This window comes from Polyodon spathula, chromosome 24 (genome assembly GCF_017654505.1).
Source record: "Polyodon spathula isolate WHYD16114869_AA chromosome 24, ASM1765450v1, whole genome shotgun sequence".
In the NCBI taxonomy this organism is placed as follows: domain Eukaryota; kingdom Metazoa; phylum Chordata; class Actinopteri; order Acipenseriformes; family Polyodontidae; genus Polyodon; species Polyodon spathula.
The window spans coordinates 1268371-1287083 of NC_054557.1; the positions used below are offsets into that span (position 1 = coordinate 1268371).

At 37.7% G+C, this 18713-nt stretch overlaps 1 protein-coding gene across 1 annotated transcript in view; it reads right to left on the minus strand.

The window, feature by feature from the left end:
- The window catches only part of celf6 (CUGBP Elav-like family member 6), a 336296-nt gene that overhangs the window by 46291 nt on the left and 271292 nt on the right, over positions 1-18713 (minus strand). Inside the window, exons 4-5 of the mRNA XM_041225980.1 lie at positions 3136-3264; positions 892-971 (exon numbers count right to left, since the gene is read on the minus strand). Of these exons, the coding sequence (XP_041081914.1) occupies positions 892-971; positions 3136-3264 (209 nt within the window). The remainder of the gene's footprint in view (positions 1-891; positions 972-3135; positions 3265-18713) is intronic.

Sequence of the window (18713 nt, forward strand, 5' to 3'; positions counted from 1 at the left end):
GAGTCATGGTGGTGGCAACATCATGTTATGGGGATGTTACTTGTCGGCAGGGACTGGGGCACTTGTCAGGATAGAAGGGAAAATGAATGGAGCAATGAAATATTTGTTTTTTTCATTTTTACCCTTTTTTGAGATTATGCTTTATGTAATATGTCTATATATAAACACATTTTTGTTCAAATATCCGTTCATTTACTTATATTCAATTGTTTGTCCTTTCATTATAATATTTATGTTGTTTGTAGGACGCTGGTCAAATTGACCGCTCATGGTTGTACTAGGTATGCATGATCCCCATACGGGTCGTTCGCCAGCAAGATCACAATATATCATATTTATATATACTGATAATACTATTTATATATATATATATATATATATATATATATATATATATATATATATATATATATATATATCAGTTGTTTTTATTAATGTGTACCTGTAATAAAACTACATTTGTGAAAAAGAAAATGAAAATTTATAAAAATCAAAAGAATTTCACAGGGCTCTATATTTCATGAATGGGTGTGCATGACACAATTTATGGAACTTATTTGTTAGGTACAAGTACAGTATTTTAACAGTTTTATATTTTTGTAAATGTTGTCTAATTAATGTTATTATTAGGTAATTATTTTAGTATTACTTGACAACTTAGTAACTGTTTTTCCATGTAAGTAATGGATAACAAGGTTAGCTATCAATTCAGGCACATTTACAATAGAGAGGTTAAACAGTATCTACCAGCAGATGTACCCATACATCTGAATAAAGTCTACAGGCCCTGACCTAGACAGGCAGAGATACAGACGGCTCTGTGTCAGAGCTTTGGAGGACCATTGCAGTGTTATTGGAAAAGGTTGAATATCAGCTCTGTCGGGTACTCACCGGCATGGTCTGGCCTCCGTGTAGGTTGTTGATGGCAGTTTGTGCTTCTGCATGGCAGGAGAACTTCACAAAGGAACAACCTATACAGCGAGACAAGAAAACTAAGCCTGTAACAAAACTGGACATTCCTTAAGCATGCACGGTAAAGATGGACTTGTAATGGACAAACACCTCAGGCCATTGAATTAAATGAAAAGGAAGAGTCTGGATATTGAAACAGGAACCTCGCAGACATCTTACCATTCCACTGACTACTGAAGCTCCACAGTCACTTTAGAACATGTATTATACTGATGTTAGTACAGCAGCTGCCAGGATTACAAACACCCTTTGAAATCATTTTTTACAAATAAAAATTACAAATTTTAAAACAAATTTGAACAGCTGTCAAACATGGTGTTTAAATGTAATTTGTGATTAATATTTTCCCTGCTCTCTATAATTTCTTTCCAGTTATTTTACTCCTGCTTTTCTCTCTGGCTTTCTTTCACAGTGACTGGACAGTATGACTCACCCTGAACACCACAAGGACATGCCTTTACCAGGTGAGCTATTTACGGACCCCTCTTTTGTAATTTCTGTAATGTCAATAACTTGTTTGAGAATGTAAAAAAAAGCCAGTAGTGCAATATGCAAGCCTCTGAAGCAAAGGGACAGTAAAGAGTAGTTTCCAACAAACAAACATTATTCACAGTAAAGAAAATACAAAAGAGTGGTAAAAAGGAATCTTTTTATTAAAATGCATTTAAATCAAATCTTGAAACAATGGGGAATTCAAAAAGGAATAAAAAGAATCCCTCATTCAGCAGGCCATGATTAAAGCCTGACATTTTAACACCCACCCAAATCAGTCAGCCCCACTCTGCACATCCCCTACACATCAATTATATGAACACAAAACATTGTCATTGCTTTACTTTCCAGACTAATAGAGCCACCATCTTCAAACCTTGTTGCAAATTGCTTGAAATGAAATCCTGAATGAATGATGACAATGAAATTACACATACAATTAACAGTGGTTATTCGTTTTCAGAGGAACAAAATGTGAATAATTGACTCTTTCATTCCATGCCCCAAAAAGCCCAATGGTTCTGTGTCTGGTATACTATTTCTCATTTACACTCAGGGTGGGGTGAAAAGGAGTGGGATAGAGGGGTGTAAAAGAGTAGGACAGAGGGGTGTAAAGAAGTGGGAAAGAGGGGCAATCAGGAGTGGAAGGTGGGGAGGAGTTGAAAAGGGAGTTTAAAAAAACAAGAAAAAAGGAAAAGAAAGAAAAATACATTTTATTTTGGTAAAGCTTTGTGATTTTGTTAATACTTTAATCAATCAATTGTGCAATTGATTCTTCTCATTGGAAATGTCATGGATACTTAGGACTGAGTGTAGAAGAGATCACTGGGATCCTTTAAGGGTTTGTTTGAGATAAATCAACCAGACAAGCATTGATGAGCAGAATTGGAAACTTGTTGTCTTTCTGAAAGGAGACTCCACCCATCAATCTCATACTTTAGGAGTTTGACAAGTTAAATAGGTCTCTTTACCCACAAACACCTGTCCTTTCTTTGTTTGATCCTCTTCCTCCCTGCCTCCACCCTGCAGCGTGCCTTATCTAGGGGGAAGGTGGACCTAATGCTAGTAAAGTGTGTGTGCTGACCCTTACTGACAGTGTTTAATAAGGATAGTACATAAGAACATAAGAAAGTTTACAAACGAGAGTAGGCCATTCGGCCCATCTTGCTCGTTTGGTTGTTAGTAGCTTATTGATCCCAAAATCTCATCAAGTAGCTTCTTGAAGGATCCCAGGGTGTCAGCTTCAGTAAAGTATGTGCTGACCCTTGCTGGCAGTGTTTAATAAGGAGGGTAAAGTGTGTCTGCTGACTCTTGCTGACAGTGTTTAATAAGGATAGTAAAGTATGTCTGCTGACCCCTGCTTGCAGTGTTTAATAAGGATAGTAAAGTGAGTCTGCTGACCCTTGCTGACAGTGTTTAATAAGGATAGTAAAGTGTGTCTGCTGACCCCTGCTGGCAGTGTTTAATAAGGATAGTAAAGGGGCGATGCTGTCCACTGCTAGCAGTGTTTAATAAGGATAGTAAAGTATCTGCTGACCCTTGCTGGCAGTGTTTAATAAGGATAGTAAAGGGGGGATGCTGACCCTTGCTAGCAGTGTTTAATAAGGATAGTAAAGTATCTGCTGACCCTTGCTGGCAGTGTTTAATAAGGATAGTAAAGTATCTGCTGACCCTTGCTGGCCCCGTCAGGCCCCCTCAGAATGGTGCACTCTTCGATCTGACCGAAGGCCTCAAACAGTCTCCGCACGTCCTCTTCGCTCTGCTGCTTCCCCAGCATGCCCACAAATAGCTTCCTGTCTTCTAATAAAAACAACAGAGACACAACTTACGAGACAAAGTCAAAAACCAACAGGGCATTCTTCCTCCAGAATAATCGAGTGTGCTGTTTAAAGTAAAATAAGTAGTTGATATATATATATATATATATATATATATATATATATATATATATATATATATATATATATATATACACACACACACACACACACACACACACACACACACACACACACACACACACAAACAGTACTGTGCAAAAGTTTTAGGCAGGTGTGAAAAAATGCTGTAAAGTAAGAATGCTTTCAAAAATAGACATGTTAATAGTTTATATTTATCAATTAACAAAATGCAAAGTGAGTGAACAGAAGTAAAATCTACATCAAATCAATATTTGGTGTGACCACCCTTTGCCTTCAAAACAGCATCAATTCTTCTAGGTACACTTGCACGCAGTTTTTGAAGGAACTCGGCAGGTAGGTTGGCCCAAACATCTTGGAGAACTAACCACAGTTCTTCTGTGGATTTAGGCAGCCTCAGTTGCTTCTCTCTCTTCATATAATCCCAGACAGACTCGATGATGTTGGGAAGATCAGGGCTTTGTGGGGGCCATACCATCACTTCCAGGACTCCTTGTTCTTCTTTACGCTGAAGATAGTTCTTAATGACTTTCGCTGTATGTTTGGGGTCGTTGTCATGCTGCAGAATAAATTTGGGGCCAATCAGATGCCTCCCTGATGGTATTGTATGATGGATAAGTATCTGCCTGTACTTCTCAGCATTGAGGAGACCATTAATTCTGACCAAATCTCCAACTCCATTTGCAGAAATGCAGCCCCAAACTTGCAAGGAACCTCCACCATGCTTCACTGTTGCCTGCAGACACTCATTCGTGTACCGCTCTCCAGCCTTTCGGCGAACAAACTGCCTTCTGCTACAGCCAAATCTTTCAAATTTTGACTCTTCAGTCCAGAGCACCTGCTGTCATTTTTCTGCACCCCAGTTCCTGTGTTTTCGTGCATAGTTGAGTCACTTGGTTTTTGGATATGCCAGATATTTCAGTTTTTAATTTTTCTTAAAAATATTTCCCAACATAAAACCAATGTCACCTTATAATAATTGATTTTGAGTTTAAGTGTTTTAAAATAAAATATCGAACAGAACAAAATTTCAATGTACCATTTGTAATTCAGTAATATGAGAGAATTGGTCAGGAGTCTGAATACTTTTGCAAGGCTTTTATATAATATATATATATATATATATATATATATATATATATATATATATATATATATATATATATATATATTATTTCTGGAACCCAAACACACAGCAACTCAGACACAGACATGCCAACACACAGAGATGCATCCAAACACACAGTCCCATACACACACATGTATAGAAAGTCTTAAAGTTACATTTAGTGGGTATTCGTATAAATATTAGACTCTTAAAGAGTAAATAGCTTCAAATGTTATTAAATCACTAGTGTTTCTGGATCCTCTCGCTCCAATGTTGAGATTATTACATCTTTCTCTAAATCTGCCTTTACCTATCTTTAAGCTGCAGTCAGCTGGTCTGAAGAACCATACATTAAGTACCAGTAAAGAATAACTTTCCTCTTTCAAGCTATGTGACCATGTGAACTTTCAGCTCTGCCGTCTCTCTGTACTCTGTTTATGTAAATATACAGCAAGCTGGGATTCTCCAGGCAATCTCACAGCAGCTCAATGCCAGGCAAAGAGAATAAGAGAAGCTGGAGCTACAGAACCCTAGTGAGTGACATATAAAAAATAAATTCAGACAACCTACTTACTCATTAAAGCCTCACAATACTAAATTACAAACTCATACAAGAGCCAGATTTGTATGCTGTATGCCACAGCACACCACAAACTAACTACCCTAACATCACCCATGCCATATTGAGTTTCTAAGTGCTTTATTCTCAGTATCAGCACGGTTTGCATCACCTGTTCCATGGATTCCCCTTTTCCCCAAACAGGGACATCAGTCATGTGCTTCAGCCAGTTAAGAAAATTACTTCATCCACCTTTTTAATAACACTGACAGACATCATTTTTTCATTTTTAAATTTCAACAAAGGAGTGTAGCATTCTAAGTCAGTTTTTTTTTGTTCTAGATTAAGCACATCTGGACAACACTGTTTTTACTTGCAAACACCACATTTTGGACAAAGTTCATTGTAACATAGGTTGTAACATAGGTACAAAATTCAAGAGCTACAGGGGTCTGGCTAATATCTTGCACTATAACATGGCTAGGATAAACTATGTTATTGGTGGAATTGGATTGCATGACCATGCGGTTGGTCTTCTTCATGGATGTCGGTGACCTACCAAATCCCTGGCCAGTACAGTAAGAGAAACAGTCCCTGACTGTATTACAACCCTAACCCGCTGCAGTGCAAGAGCCAATGCCATGCTCCCTGTGGAATCCCCAGTGAAGATCAGCAACTTGGCACAGCCAGGATGTGAGCCTGTGCCCCCTAACTGTAGGGCTCACCCAGTTGCATGCCACACAGCCGTGCCTCTGTCTGGTGAGCCAGTTGGGCCCGTCTTACTCACTTTAACAGCTCTTGTTGGGCTTTAAAACTGTTCTGCGCTCATCCTGGCCGAGAAATACAGTGCAGCCCTACAAGTTCGTCAGCAGTGCAGATATAAACAGACAATTATTTGTGACAGTTATTTCAGTTAATGAGCAATATAAAACAATAAAAGATTCAGATCTCAAACTGAAGTGTCAAACTATTTGTGTCCCATTATGAGTTGCCCAAGTGTTATTCTTCTGTAGGCACCTCCCACGCGAGCTGTGTTTTATACTTAAGTATGTCAGATACTTACAGATACTCACCTTTGTTAATATCCTGGGCAGTTGTTTCTAACCTTTACCAACATTGTTTATATAAAAAACAAATATAACTTTTCAAACATACCCTGTACAGGTGCTTGGATGGGATCATGTCAATACAAAATAGATACCTAGCCACACTGAAAGTCTGTTTCTGTCTAACGTGGGTACGTCAGCAATGCAAGGAGCAATGCACAAGTTTCACATTTCAAAGGTAAGTACTGTAGGACAGGGTGACTTTGCACTGGAAGATGACTTTAGACCAAATTTAAAAACTAAAGTGTGGTGCCAGATGCTAATAGTGTTATTTTGAATTTCATTGATACAATCTTTTAAAAAAAATAATTGGCCAGCCACCTTGCTGAGTCAAAGTCACCCCAGGGTAATGTATTCTTTTTTGGTTTATATAAACCTTTATTTTCCAGTTCATTGTCAATGTCTTATTCTCATGCATATAAATTTTAGTTGCGTTGCACTTCTGTATTGGGGTCACCTGCTAAAATGCTGAGTCGATGGGGGGTAAAAAAGCAAGTAGTGGAAAATTGCCGACGTCCTGGATTCAAGCAGATCTGAGTAACTGAATCGATTGTACACGTACATCAGCATTCTTTTGTTGCTCATCTGTACATCATTCAAACCTGTTAACTGTGAAACAACAAGCAAAGGTTTTGCTGCTTTGCAGTTTATTTATTGTTTCTGTCAGCTGACTTAAAATGCCAGTATCATGTCCATATAATCTATAACAAAACCAGTGATTCCTATCTTCACGGATCACTTAAAATAGTGGTCAGTAGTTTTTAGAAATTCTAAAATGCTTCAGGCAACTCTGATCTATCCCAGTGCGGAATGGCATTGTTTACTTTCTTGTCACTTTCAATCACATCTAGCACCTGTCTTGTCAGACATGCAGTGAATCAGACAGAAGGTAGGAAACCCCCCCAGTCATTGTTTGATGGAGGACTGAATCCCTATACAAGTGAGACTCATTGATAAGACGTGTATAATTGTGAACATTATTAAACAGTTGTACACTGCATATAAAAGTGAAGGCTTTTTAAGGTTCATCAAGAAGATACATATCTAATTGAATGATCACATTATTTTGTGCACTGAAAATGAAGAGCCCTGTGTATGACCATTCACCTGCTATTGCTTGGGCTCCTGTGCTGTTCCAATGGAGAGGAGTCTGAGTGGCCTGCACAACCCCAGCAAGGCTCCCCTGTTGGGGATGCACCAGTGAGAGATGAGCTGCCTTCTTCCTTTCCGTGAGAAAATAGGGACAGTCACGAAGAATTCTCCTTTTCATTAATCTCCTTCACAAAGTGGACGCTTTCCAAACTCAACATGGCCGTTTAGTCACGCTTCATCTGCCAGCACTGCAAATTAGCAAGTTTTTCATCTTGTTCATTAATCTCCCCTCGTTAGAGACCCCCGAGAGACGTTCCAGATTGACAGAAACAAGCCTGGTGTTTGCTCTGGCTCCAGGCGTATAGATTTCATTAACACATACAGTAACTAAGTGCTGAAAGGGGATGTAGACTTTCTATAGACACTGTATACATGTGTGTGTGTGTGTATATATATATATATATATATATATATATATATATATATATATATATACACACACACACTTTATTTATCCCGGCAACATTAAAGTTACTGAAGCCACTTTCTAAATCATAGTTGCCCTATATCTTAAATAAGCTCTTTACTGCAAAGGCTGATGTATAAAAATAATGAATGTGTATAAATATAATGAAACACTGCAGTCATATATGCCAAAATCATTCAATGAATGTAAGTCTTTCTAAATACTGTAAAATTCATTCAAAAATGGTACTATTGCAATAAATGTGTTGATCAAAATCGCAGCAAAGGCAATTGCTAGGGCTCTCGTTTTCTTAAAGGGAGTATCGGTGGCTCCTGATTTGCTGGCAGCTTCTGGCAGCACCTGTCAGTACTAACAGAATTCCACCAGCGCCAGTGCCAGCCCAGCTCAAACTCTCTTCAAAATCAAGCCGGGCCTGTAGTGCATTCTTCAAGTGGATCTGCTGAACGGCCTATTCTAACCATTTTTTTTTGTAAACAAAAAATGGGGCCTCTGTACAGCACTGTGCTAGTGTAGTGCGAGCTTCCTTCCTGTCTTTCTAGTTTCACTTTAGTACTGATAGGCATCTAAAACAGACAAAAAAATCTGTGGACTTTCTCCTTGCATAGTGCAAGAACACAAGATCCCGAGCCACACTTCACCTTGACTCGGACTTGTTACTATGGCAACACATCGCCTTTGGTGCATGCACAGGAGAATGCTTAAAGTCGCTGCCTTACTTGAGAAGAAAGTGTATGTTAGAAGATGGGAAGTTGTTGGAAATGTTTTCAAAACTGGTTGCTTCAAGTTTTGATTAATAAAATCTAAGTGTGGTTTGACATATTGAAAATTAGTGGAACACTTGTCTTTTGGCCGTCACCACTCTCGAATAAAAGTTGAGAAATTTCTTAGATTTATGACCCGTGATGTGTGAATAGAAATATCCAAACAGCCAGGATACTGTTGAAGATTGATTTGCTGTAAAATGGAAAACATGGGCACAGCAATGAGAAGTGACTTGTTTCTTGTAAACACTGCAGGGGGTACTGTAACATTTTAACATGATATATGCTTCCCTGTCAAAAAACTCATATGGTACTTTATTTAAGCTATCTAACATTATTCCCATATAACTGCTCCTGTGTGGTGTTTAATAATGGCTTTGAAATGACTAATTTCCTATTGATTTTGGTTACCCTTTTTCACAGACAAATGGAAACTTCATTACACTTGCAATACCCCATCTTTAGATCTTACAAGCAGTGCTTGCTAACTGATTCTGTTGCTATAACATACAGTATATACCGGCTTTCCATTATACATCATAAGATTTGCAATACAATTACAATGCAAATCAGTGCCAATGCCAAAATATGAACTGAATCAATAAGAATTAATTATTCTTATATATTCCGTGTTTATCAATATAACAATATGCTTGGCCTGCAGAAAAGATGTATTTCTATTAAATAAATAAATAAATAAATAAATAAACAAATAAATAAATAAATAAATAAATGCATATTAATTTTGAGTAGAATTGAACACCTCCTTATACAAGGGTTTTTCTGCTTTCCAGATGTGGTCATGTTATTACGTTTAACGTTATGTTTTTAACAATAATATATATCATGTATACAGTAGGCACAACTCCAGCTGTGTTTGAGGTAGATAGTAATGTGTGTGGACTGGATCTATTTAAAAAAAAAAAAAAAAAAAAACGAGTGACTAAAATCCATACACTATAACTAAAGTGACTCTAACATACATAATACAATAACTGCTTTGAATCACAGGTTTGTAAAAAAAAAAAAAAAAAAAAAAGATTGCAGTTAAATAAAACACAATTAGGGCTAATATGCCTGCCCTCCCCAATCTGATTCTGTCAGTTATTGCCATATCTGATCTACCAATCTCAATGCAGACTGGACAGTAAATTAGATTGCATACACACAGATTAGTTTAGTTAATGTTCACTAACATAACTGAGGTATCTCAGTATTACTCAAATAAACCTGCAGTAAAAATTGCAGAGGCTCCACTTTTGAAAAACAAAGCGGGTTCAGTGAGGGGTAAAGCAAAAGAGATGCTGCAGGTCACCTTGGAAATGCACTAACTGGAATGAGGATGTGGGAGAGAAATTGAAAGTTCTGTCATCTTGGATAAAGAGCTGGGCTTTTCAAAAGTTTCAGGTCATGTGACAGAAATCTAAACTGGCGGCCAGAGCAGTAGTTGTTATTTTTGTCCCTCTTTTTTTGGATATCATATTTGGATTCACTTCAACGCCCTGGTACGGTAACTGTAATGTAGCTGTGCTGTTATACAGTAACAATGGAAGTCTTGAGTAAAGCCTGAAACCGACTTTGCTTGTCTGAAATAATTCTTGAACTCTACTAAAACAGTTTTTTGAGAGCAGGGCTCAAGCATCCATGTGAAACGTTTCTTCATTAAGGTTTTAGATCACATGCCATTAATTAGTGTCATCTTGTCAGCCGTGCTTTATTTGCTATTCTATTATTGAGTAATAGCAGAACGGCTGACCTGCATTGAAAACAATGGGAGAGCAATGTCTGGTGGTTGTGTAAGTACAAAGAACAAAATGAGATGATTGGAAGAGACACTTTGTTGAAGTGTTACTGTCTAGAGATCATCTTCACAGTCTCCAAGTTGTGTGCCAAGTCCATGTGGTACAGGTATGCAATAAGGCCCGACAGGGTGTCTGTATACATCAGATATATGAATACCTCGGGACGTTCTGTGGCACAAGACGAATCCCTGAGAAGTCTGTATATTCGATGTGTACAGGGCTTTATTGCATTTATAATTTAGATTAAACAGTAGATTAAAAAAAAAAAAAAATCATAAATCCTGTTTAGGGCAAACATGATTTTTTAATTTTTTTACTCATCTTTTATTTTTTTACTAATCAAGCACAACGCATTTCAACACACAAGTGTGTCTTCATCAGGTGTTGCAGCAATATCCTTCATTAATTGATAAATGTGTTAATCCATACATATTGTAATTATACAATAATTGAATCTAATCAAGCAGCTTCTTCAAGGATCTCAGGGTGTCAACTTCAACAACATTACTGGGAAGTTGATTCAGGACCCTCACAATTCTTTGTGTAAAAAAGTGCTATTTTCTGTTCTGAATGCCCCTCTCCATTTGTGACCCCCTGGTCCTTGTTTCTTTTTTCAGGTCAAAAAAGTCCCTTTGGTAGATATTGTCAATACCTTTTCTGAATGCTTGAATCAAGTTGTTGCATATTCTTTTTTGTTCAAGACTGAATAGATTCAATTTTTTAGCCTGTAATTCTGGTCACTCTTCTTAATTCAAAGACTAATTAAAAAAAAAAAAAAAAAAAAAAACATTCAACATTTTTAGAGATATGGATTAAGAACTAATGTTTCATGTGGTTCCACATATTTTAAAGTATAAATCCATTTATAAAGTATAAATGACTCTCTCTTCATTAGCAGGTTGATTGTATTACCACCTCTCTCAAAAACATTTTCCAAATCCTATCAATTTAAGACATGAGGCAGAACCATAATTCATGGCTTTATAATGTCTCGCTATAGCATAATCCATAGTTATTTCGTATTGGTATACATATTTTAAAATTTAGTTTTGTTTGTCCTACATAAATTAAGCCACAGGGACATTAAAGCATATATATCACATGGGTTGTATTACAATTGATGAAACCTTGGACAGGCTCCAAGGTTTCATCAAAACAGGCTTGGACAGGCTCCTAGAACGAACAGGAGACGACCCGGTAGTAGTCGTCCACATCAGTACAAACAACATTGGAAGAGACAGACCAAAATCCCTGCAAAACAAATTCAGAGAGCTAGGAAGGAAATTAAAAGAGAAAACCAAAACTGTGGCATTTTCTGGTATACTACCAGCACTTTGCAAAGGACCATATGGACAGCTGGAAATAATTAATCAAAACGCATGGCTGAAGATGTGGTGCACATGGGAAGGGTTCACCTGTCTTGATCATTGGACCACATTCTACAACGAGGACTATCTGTATAGACGGGATGGACTGCATTTAAATAACAAGGGAACCAGTCTACTTGGAGAAATGATCCTCGAGTAGGTTCAGAAGCATTTAAACTAGAAAGGAAGGAGAGAGAAATCAACAAAAAAACAGAAGGGAGACTGCATCAAAACAAGAACAAAAACTCAGGTAAGACAACAATTAAATGTATTTATCTAAATGCTAGAAGTATCAGAAACAAAATTCTAGAACTTGAAGCTACTGCACTAACAAGTAACTATGATGTGATAGGTGTTACAGAAACGTGGTTATCTGAGAGTGATGGGGACGAATATAATATTTGTGGGTATACACTGTATAGGAAAGATAGGCAGGACAGAAGAGGAGGAGGGGTAGCGCTATACATAAGAAACAGTCTTGAAGCCCAGGTGTTAAACCTGGACAAAGAAAATAAAACCGAATCAATATGGGTCAGAATAACGGACAAAAATTCAAAGGGCATAATAATAGGAGCATGCTATAGACCGCCAGATTCAGATGGTGAGCAAAATAATCTGTTATACAATGACATTAGAAATCTGTGTAGCAAAGGAGAAGCCATACTAATGGGGGATTTCAATTTCCCCCAAATAAAATGGGAAAACCCGGTGGAGAGCACAAAGGATGAAATAGAAATGGTGGAAATGACAAATGACTGCTTCCTAACACAATCTGTCAAGGCACCGACTAGAGGGGAGGCATGCCTTGATTTAGTCTTTTCAAATAACGAAGACAGAATAACTGAAACAGAGGTCAGAGAACCACTGGCAAACTCAGACCACAACATGATCTCATTTGAAGTGTTTTTTAAAACCCCAAAAGTAATGACTAAAGCTAAGGTTTACAATTTTAGAAAAGCAAACTATGAAGGTATGAAACAGAGACTAACAGAAGTAGATTGGAGTAAAATAGAGAAAACACCCACAGAAAAAGGATGGTTGTTCTTCAAAAATGTAGTACTAGAGGCGCAAAACAATTACATCCCTAAAGTAGACAAATCTAAATGTAAAACTAAAATGCCAAAATGGTTTAATAGATCAATTAAAAAAAAAATATTCAGCGAAAAAAGGCACTTTACAGAGCATTAAAAAAGGACCAAAAAAGAAAGTACACAGAAAGAGTACACAGAACTGCAAACGCAAGTCAAAAAGGAAGTTAGAAAGGCCAAGAGAGAAATAGAAATGAACATTGCTAAGGGAGCTAAAACCAATTCCAAAATGTTTTTCCAATATTACAACAGCAAGAGAACATTAAAAGAGGAGATTAAATGTTTAAGAGATACAAATGGCAAAATCGTAGAGGAAGAAAAAAAAATAGCAAATATGTTAAATGATTACTTTTCACAAGTTTTTACAAAGGAAGATACTGACAACATGCCCCACATGTCATCCAGTTCCTATCCAGTTTTAAATAACTTTAGCATAACTGAGGCAGAAGTGTTAAAGGGACTAGGAGCTCTTAAAATAAACAAAGGTGGGGGAAGGGGGGGATTTGGCCGATGCGCCATGTACGTTTGTACATGGGGGGTAGGTGTGTGGCAGAGCAAAGCTCTGCCCTTTTAAATTGGCAGGGATGGGGTTAACTCCCCCTACCTGCCTGGGTTCATTGTGTACAGGTGGCTGGGGTTGATTAGATTATTAGCTTAATTAACTCACTCAGCAGCCCAGTATAAAATGAGGCCTCTGCTTCCCCTGGGCCGGATGAGATCCTCCCAGTAGTACTCAAAGAAATGAAAGAAGTAATTTACAAACCGCTAACCAAGATCATGCAGCAGTCTCTTGACACAGGGGTGGTACTGACAGACTGGAAAATTGCAAACGTAATACCGATCCACAAAAAGGGAAACAAAACTGAACCAGGTAACTACAGACCAGTAAGCCTGACTTCTATTATATGCAAACTTATGGAAACTATAATAAGATCCAAAATGGAAAATTACCTATATGGTAACAGGGTCCTGGGAGACAGTCAACATGGTTTTAGGAAAGGGAGATCGTGTCTAACTAACTTGCTTGATTTTTTTGAGGATGCAACATCGATAATGGATAATTGCAAAGCATATGACATGGTTTATTTAGATTTCCAGAAAGCTTTTGACAAAGTCCCGCACAAAAGATTAATTCTCAAACTGAACGCAGTTGGAATTCAAGGAAACACATGTACATGGATTAGGGAGTGGTTAACATGTAGAAAACAGAAAGTACTGATTAGAGGAAAAACCTCAGAATGGAGTTTGGTAACCAGTGGTGTACCACAGGGATCAGTATTAGGTCCTCTGCTATTCCTAATCTACATTAATGATTTAGATTCTGGTATAGTAAGCAAACCTGTTAAATTTGCAGATGACACAAAAGTATAGGAGTGGCAAACACTGTTGCAGCAGCAAAGGTCATTCAAAATGATCTAGACAAGATTCAGAACTGGGCAGACACATGGCAAATGACATTTAATAGAGAAAAGTGTAAGGTACTGCACGCAGGAAATAAAAATGTACATTATAAATATCATATGGGAGATACTGAAATTGGAGAAGGAATCTATGAAAAAGACCTAGGAGTTTTTGTTGACTCAGAAATGTCTTCATCTAGACAATGTGGGGAAGCTATAAAAAAGGCTAACAAGATGCTCGGATACATTGTGAAAAGTGTTGAATTTAAATCAAGGGAAGTAATGTTAAAACTGTACAATGCACTAGTAAGACCTCATCTTGAATATTTTGTGCAGTTCTGGTCACCTCGCTATAAAAAAGATATTGCTGCTTTAGAAAGAGTGCAAAGAAGAGCGACCAGAATTATTCCGGGCTTAAAAGGCATGTCATATGCAGACAGGCTAAAAGAATTGAATCTGTTCAGTCTTGAACAAAGAAGACTACGTGGCGACCTAATTCAAGCATTCAAAATTCTAAAAGGTATTGACAGTGTTGACCCAAGGGACATTTTCAGCCTGAAAAAAGAAACAAGGACCAGGGGTCATAAATGGAGATTAGACAAAGGAGCATTCAGAACAGAAAATAGGAGGCACTTTTTTACACAGAGAATCGTGAGGGTCTGGAATCAACTCCCCAGTAATGTTGTTGAAGCTGATACCCTGGGATCCTTCAAGAAGCTGCTTGATGAGATTTTGGGATCAATAAGCTACTAACAACTAAACGAGAAAGATGGGCCTAATGGCCTCCTCTCGTTTGTAAACTTTCTTATGTTCTTATGTTCTTATGTATTTATAACCAGAGTGTGGATGATTTGAATATTTGGTGTCCATATTAGAAAAATGAACACATCTTCCACATCGAAAGTTACCATGCACTATTTTAGAATTGTCATTGGATGGTATTGATTTATACATTGAAGAAACTAACACATCCTTAATATTCCTGCCACATCTAAAACTAAATCTAAGTGGAGAGGTAACGAATAGCCATAGTTGAGGATTACATTCTAATATCCTCCAATGTTTCGAGCTTATTCTTTTAATGTTTTTGGAGATACTATATAATTATACTCGTTACAAAAGTTATTCTTTTTTTGTGTCATTAATCGAGTTTCTTTAAGCACACTATCTTTTCAGTTCTACTAAAACTGTATCAATTAAGTTCTTGTCTGTGGCAGTGTGGTCTTGTGGTTAAAGTCCAGGGCTTGTAACCAGAAGGTCACCAGTTCAAATCTTACCTCTGCCACTGACTGACTTACTTTGTGTGACCTTGAGCAAGTCACTTAACCTCCTTGTGCCCCATTTGCGGATGAGATGTTAAATCAACATATTGTAAGTGATTCTGCATATAATACACAGTTCACAGCCTACCTCTGGAAATCACTTTGTGATGGTGGTCCACTATGAAAGGCACAATATAAAGATATTATTTACCCCCTGGATAGAAAGCAAGCCTGCATGTCTTCAGCTCTCATTTTAAAGTCGTATCAATAAATATTCTTTTTTAGCCGTACAAATTGACCATATGGTGTATTTTTGATCAACTGTTTGGGATGATCACTATCGGCACACAAAATTGTATTTCTACCTGCTGATTTACGAAACATAGATCTATTAAGAAATGTATTAAGATCAGAATCAAATCTTTTCCAAAACAAAACATCATGTAGATGTGAATTAGAGGCAGTGTGAATAAGATGCAGCTTTTCCCAATATCCCATACATATATTTTCATAGTCTGGAGCAAAAGCAGAGCCCATGGCTGTGCCTTGAATTGTAAATACAATGTATCTTTAAATAAGAAGTAGTTTGATTCCAGTATAAAACATAGGATGAAATCTAAGAGGAAATCCATGAGAAAATTATTTAGCTTTACTTTATAATAAAATGACAGTGCTTCCAAACTACCCTCATGTGGTCTGTTAGTGTATAGACTTTCCACATTGAAAGAGGCTGTCAGCCACCCACTGGCCTCATTTCCTATTCTAGTCCAAGTGGTTTCATTTCTCTGCTGAAGGCAGAAGTAACTCAGTCAAGGGAATGAACTGGAGGAAGATGCCAGTCTTGAGACTTGTCCACATTTAAATTGAGTGTTGATGGCTAGGTTTATGAAAGCAAATGAAAAAGATCGAAACAGTGATATCAAAACAGTACTGACATCTGACAAGCCTTTTCATTTCAGCACACACTCTATTAAAAATTAATGGGTTTCACTGAGCCAGCATATGCTGTCAAGATTGATGTTTCTCACCTCTGAATTAAAGTACAGTTTGTTACATACAGCTTATTGTTCTGTGCATGTGTGTGTGTGTGTGTGTGTGTGTGTGTGTGTGTGTGTGCATGTGTGTTTGTGTGTGTGTTGTTGTTGTTGTCATTCTAAAACAGGCACCATTCAAGCAACACTTCAATTTACAAGACATGATTACAAAAACTTTTTGATCTTACTGCCGTGTGGAGTCAAGGTGTTGGAAAGTATGTATATGATATTTAGCAGACCCTAATATTGATGTGGTACAGCCATCTGAAATTACTGAAAAATCTTTTGTGTGCCCAATTGCATAGGGTGCTGTGTGAGATACAAGCTGATTTTCACCCAAGTTAGTAAAGAGGACAGAGCAACTACCCCTGAGTGAGCTCACTGACTACTTTGATCTCTGAGATTAGGCATGGATATCAGCATCATGTATCGAACAGTAACCTAAACGATGTTCTATATTGCAAATTAATCTTTATTATTAGGCTTCAAAGCCAAAGGCTAGGGAAGCCTATTGTTTTTGTTAGGATTATTCTTATTATTTTTTTTCTTCCAAAAGTTGCTCAAAAACTCATGAAATTCGGTACGCTCGTGTGCAATAGTCAGTGATAGACGGCAGATTTGCGTAAGTCACATAGTTCGGAAGCCATATTGGATTTTGCAGATTTTGTTAAAATGCCTGTGTATTGGAAACTAATTACTGCAGAGTTCTGTTGTTAATATGAATCTGATTGGTACTGTGGTTTGGCAACCACATTGATTAATGTCATAAAATTAGCATAAAAATATAAAATCATCAAAATTCAAACATCTTCTCTGAAACCGCTTATTCGATTGAAACAAAAATTGGAATAAAAGGGGCTCCCGAGTGGTACATCCAGTGAAGGCACTGCTTGAGTGCAGGATGCGTCCTACAGCTTGGACGTCGCCGGTTTGAGTCTGGGCTATTTCACAGCCAACCGTGGACGGGAGTTCCCAGGAGGCAGCGCTCAATTGGCTGAGCGTTGCCGGGGGGAGAGGATTTAGCTTGGCCAGGGTGTCCTTGGCTTACCACACACCAGCGACACTGGTAGTTTGGCCAGACACCTGCGGGCTTGCCAGTTAGCTGCCCAGGAGCTGCACTGTCCTCCAATGCTGTAGCTCCTGGGGTGGTTGCATGGTGAATTTGCAGTGTGTAAAGACGCAGTCAGCTGACGGCACACACTTTGGAGGACAGCATGTGTTCGTCTTCGCCGCTCCTGAGTCATCACAGGGGAGGTAACAGTGAGCTCAGCCTAAATAATAATTGGGCATTTCAAATTGAAAGAAAATAACAAAAAATAATTGGCAACGACCAAATTAAAAACAAATAAATAAATAAATTAGAATAAAACATCTCAGTATGGTCATCTGTTACGTTTGTTCAAGGGAAATTGCTACTGTGAAAATCATGGCGGCCACGATGGATGACATCACCTGCATACACAACTGGCTATAAAACTGCCTATAACTTTTAAATGGCTGAATCAAAACTTACAAAATTTGGCATGGATGTAGAGGACTATGGGACGTTGTGCCGTGGACACATGGTGTGGCAGCCATCTTGGAATTAATGAAAATTTTGGACAATATTCAAACGTCTTCTTCTCATGAATGGTAGACATTCAGCTGTGAATTTTTTTGTACATAGACATCTCATGTCCACGATTGATTCTACTTAAGGAAAAATGGATCAGTCAACATGCCGTGTTGGATTTTGTGTAAAATGCTTAAACGACAACTCCTCATGAACCCTTTGGCCGGTTGATGTGAATCTTGGGTATACGTTATCTTTGTAGTGTCCTCTAAAAAAACTATTCAGGAAAAGTTCCTATATGAACAAACATGGCTACCATAAGCCAATCAATATGGGTGACAGGCCAGTTTTGCCCATTTTGACCCTGAAATGACACATTCCTACCACTAGGGACAGCTGATACTATGGAAAACAGCACAGTCTAGGATAAAATATTTTTCTCGGGTGTCTAGAAAAATAGTTTCACTACCTCATGCAACTTAAAACATGGTAATTACACTGGAAAGGCTAACATTACACATACACACAGTACAGTATACAAAGACACATACTGTAAACTAAGAAAACATTTTTTGAAGCCCTGTTGCAGCTGTACAGCATCCATATGAAGAAAAAAAACTGCACGTGCTTTTTAAACCACAAGACAATCGAAACAATAACATGTATAATACATGAGCTTTACAAGTCACACCAGTACAGTTTGTTTAAAAAT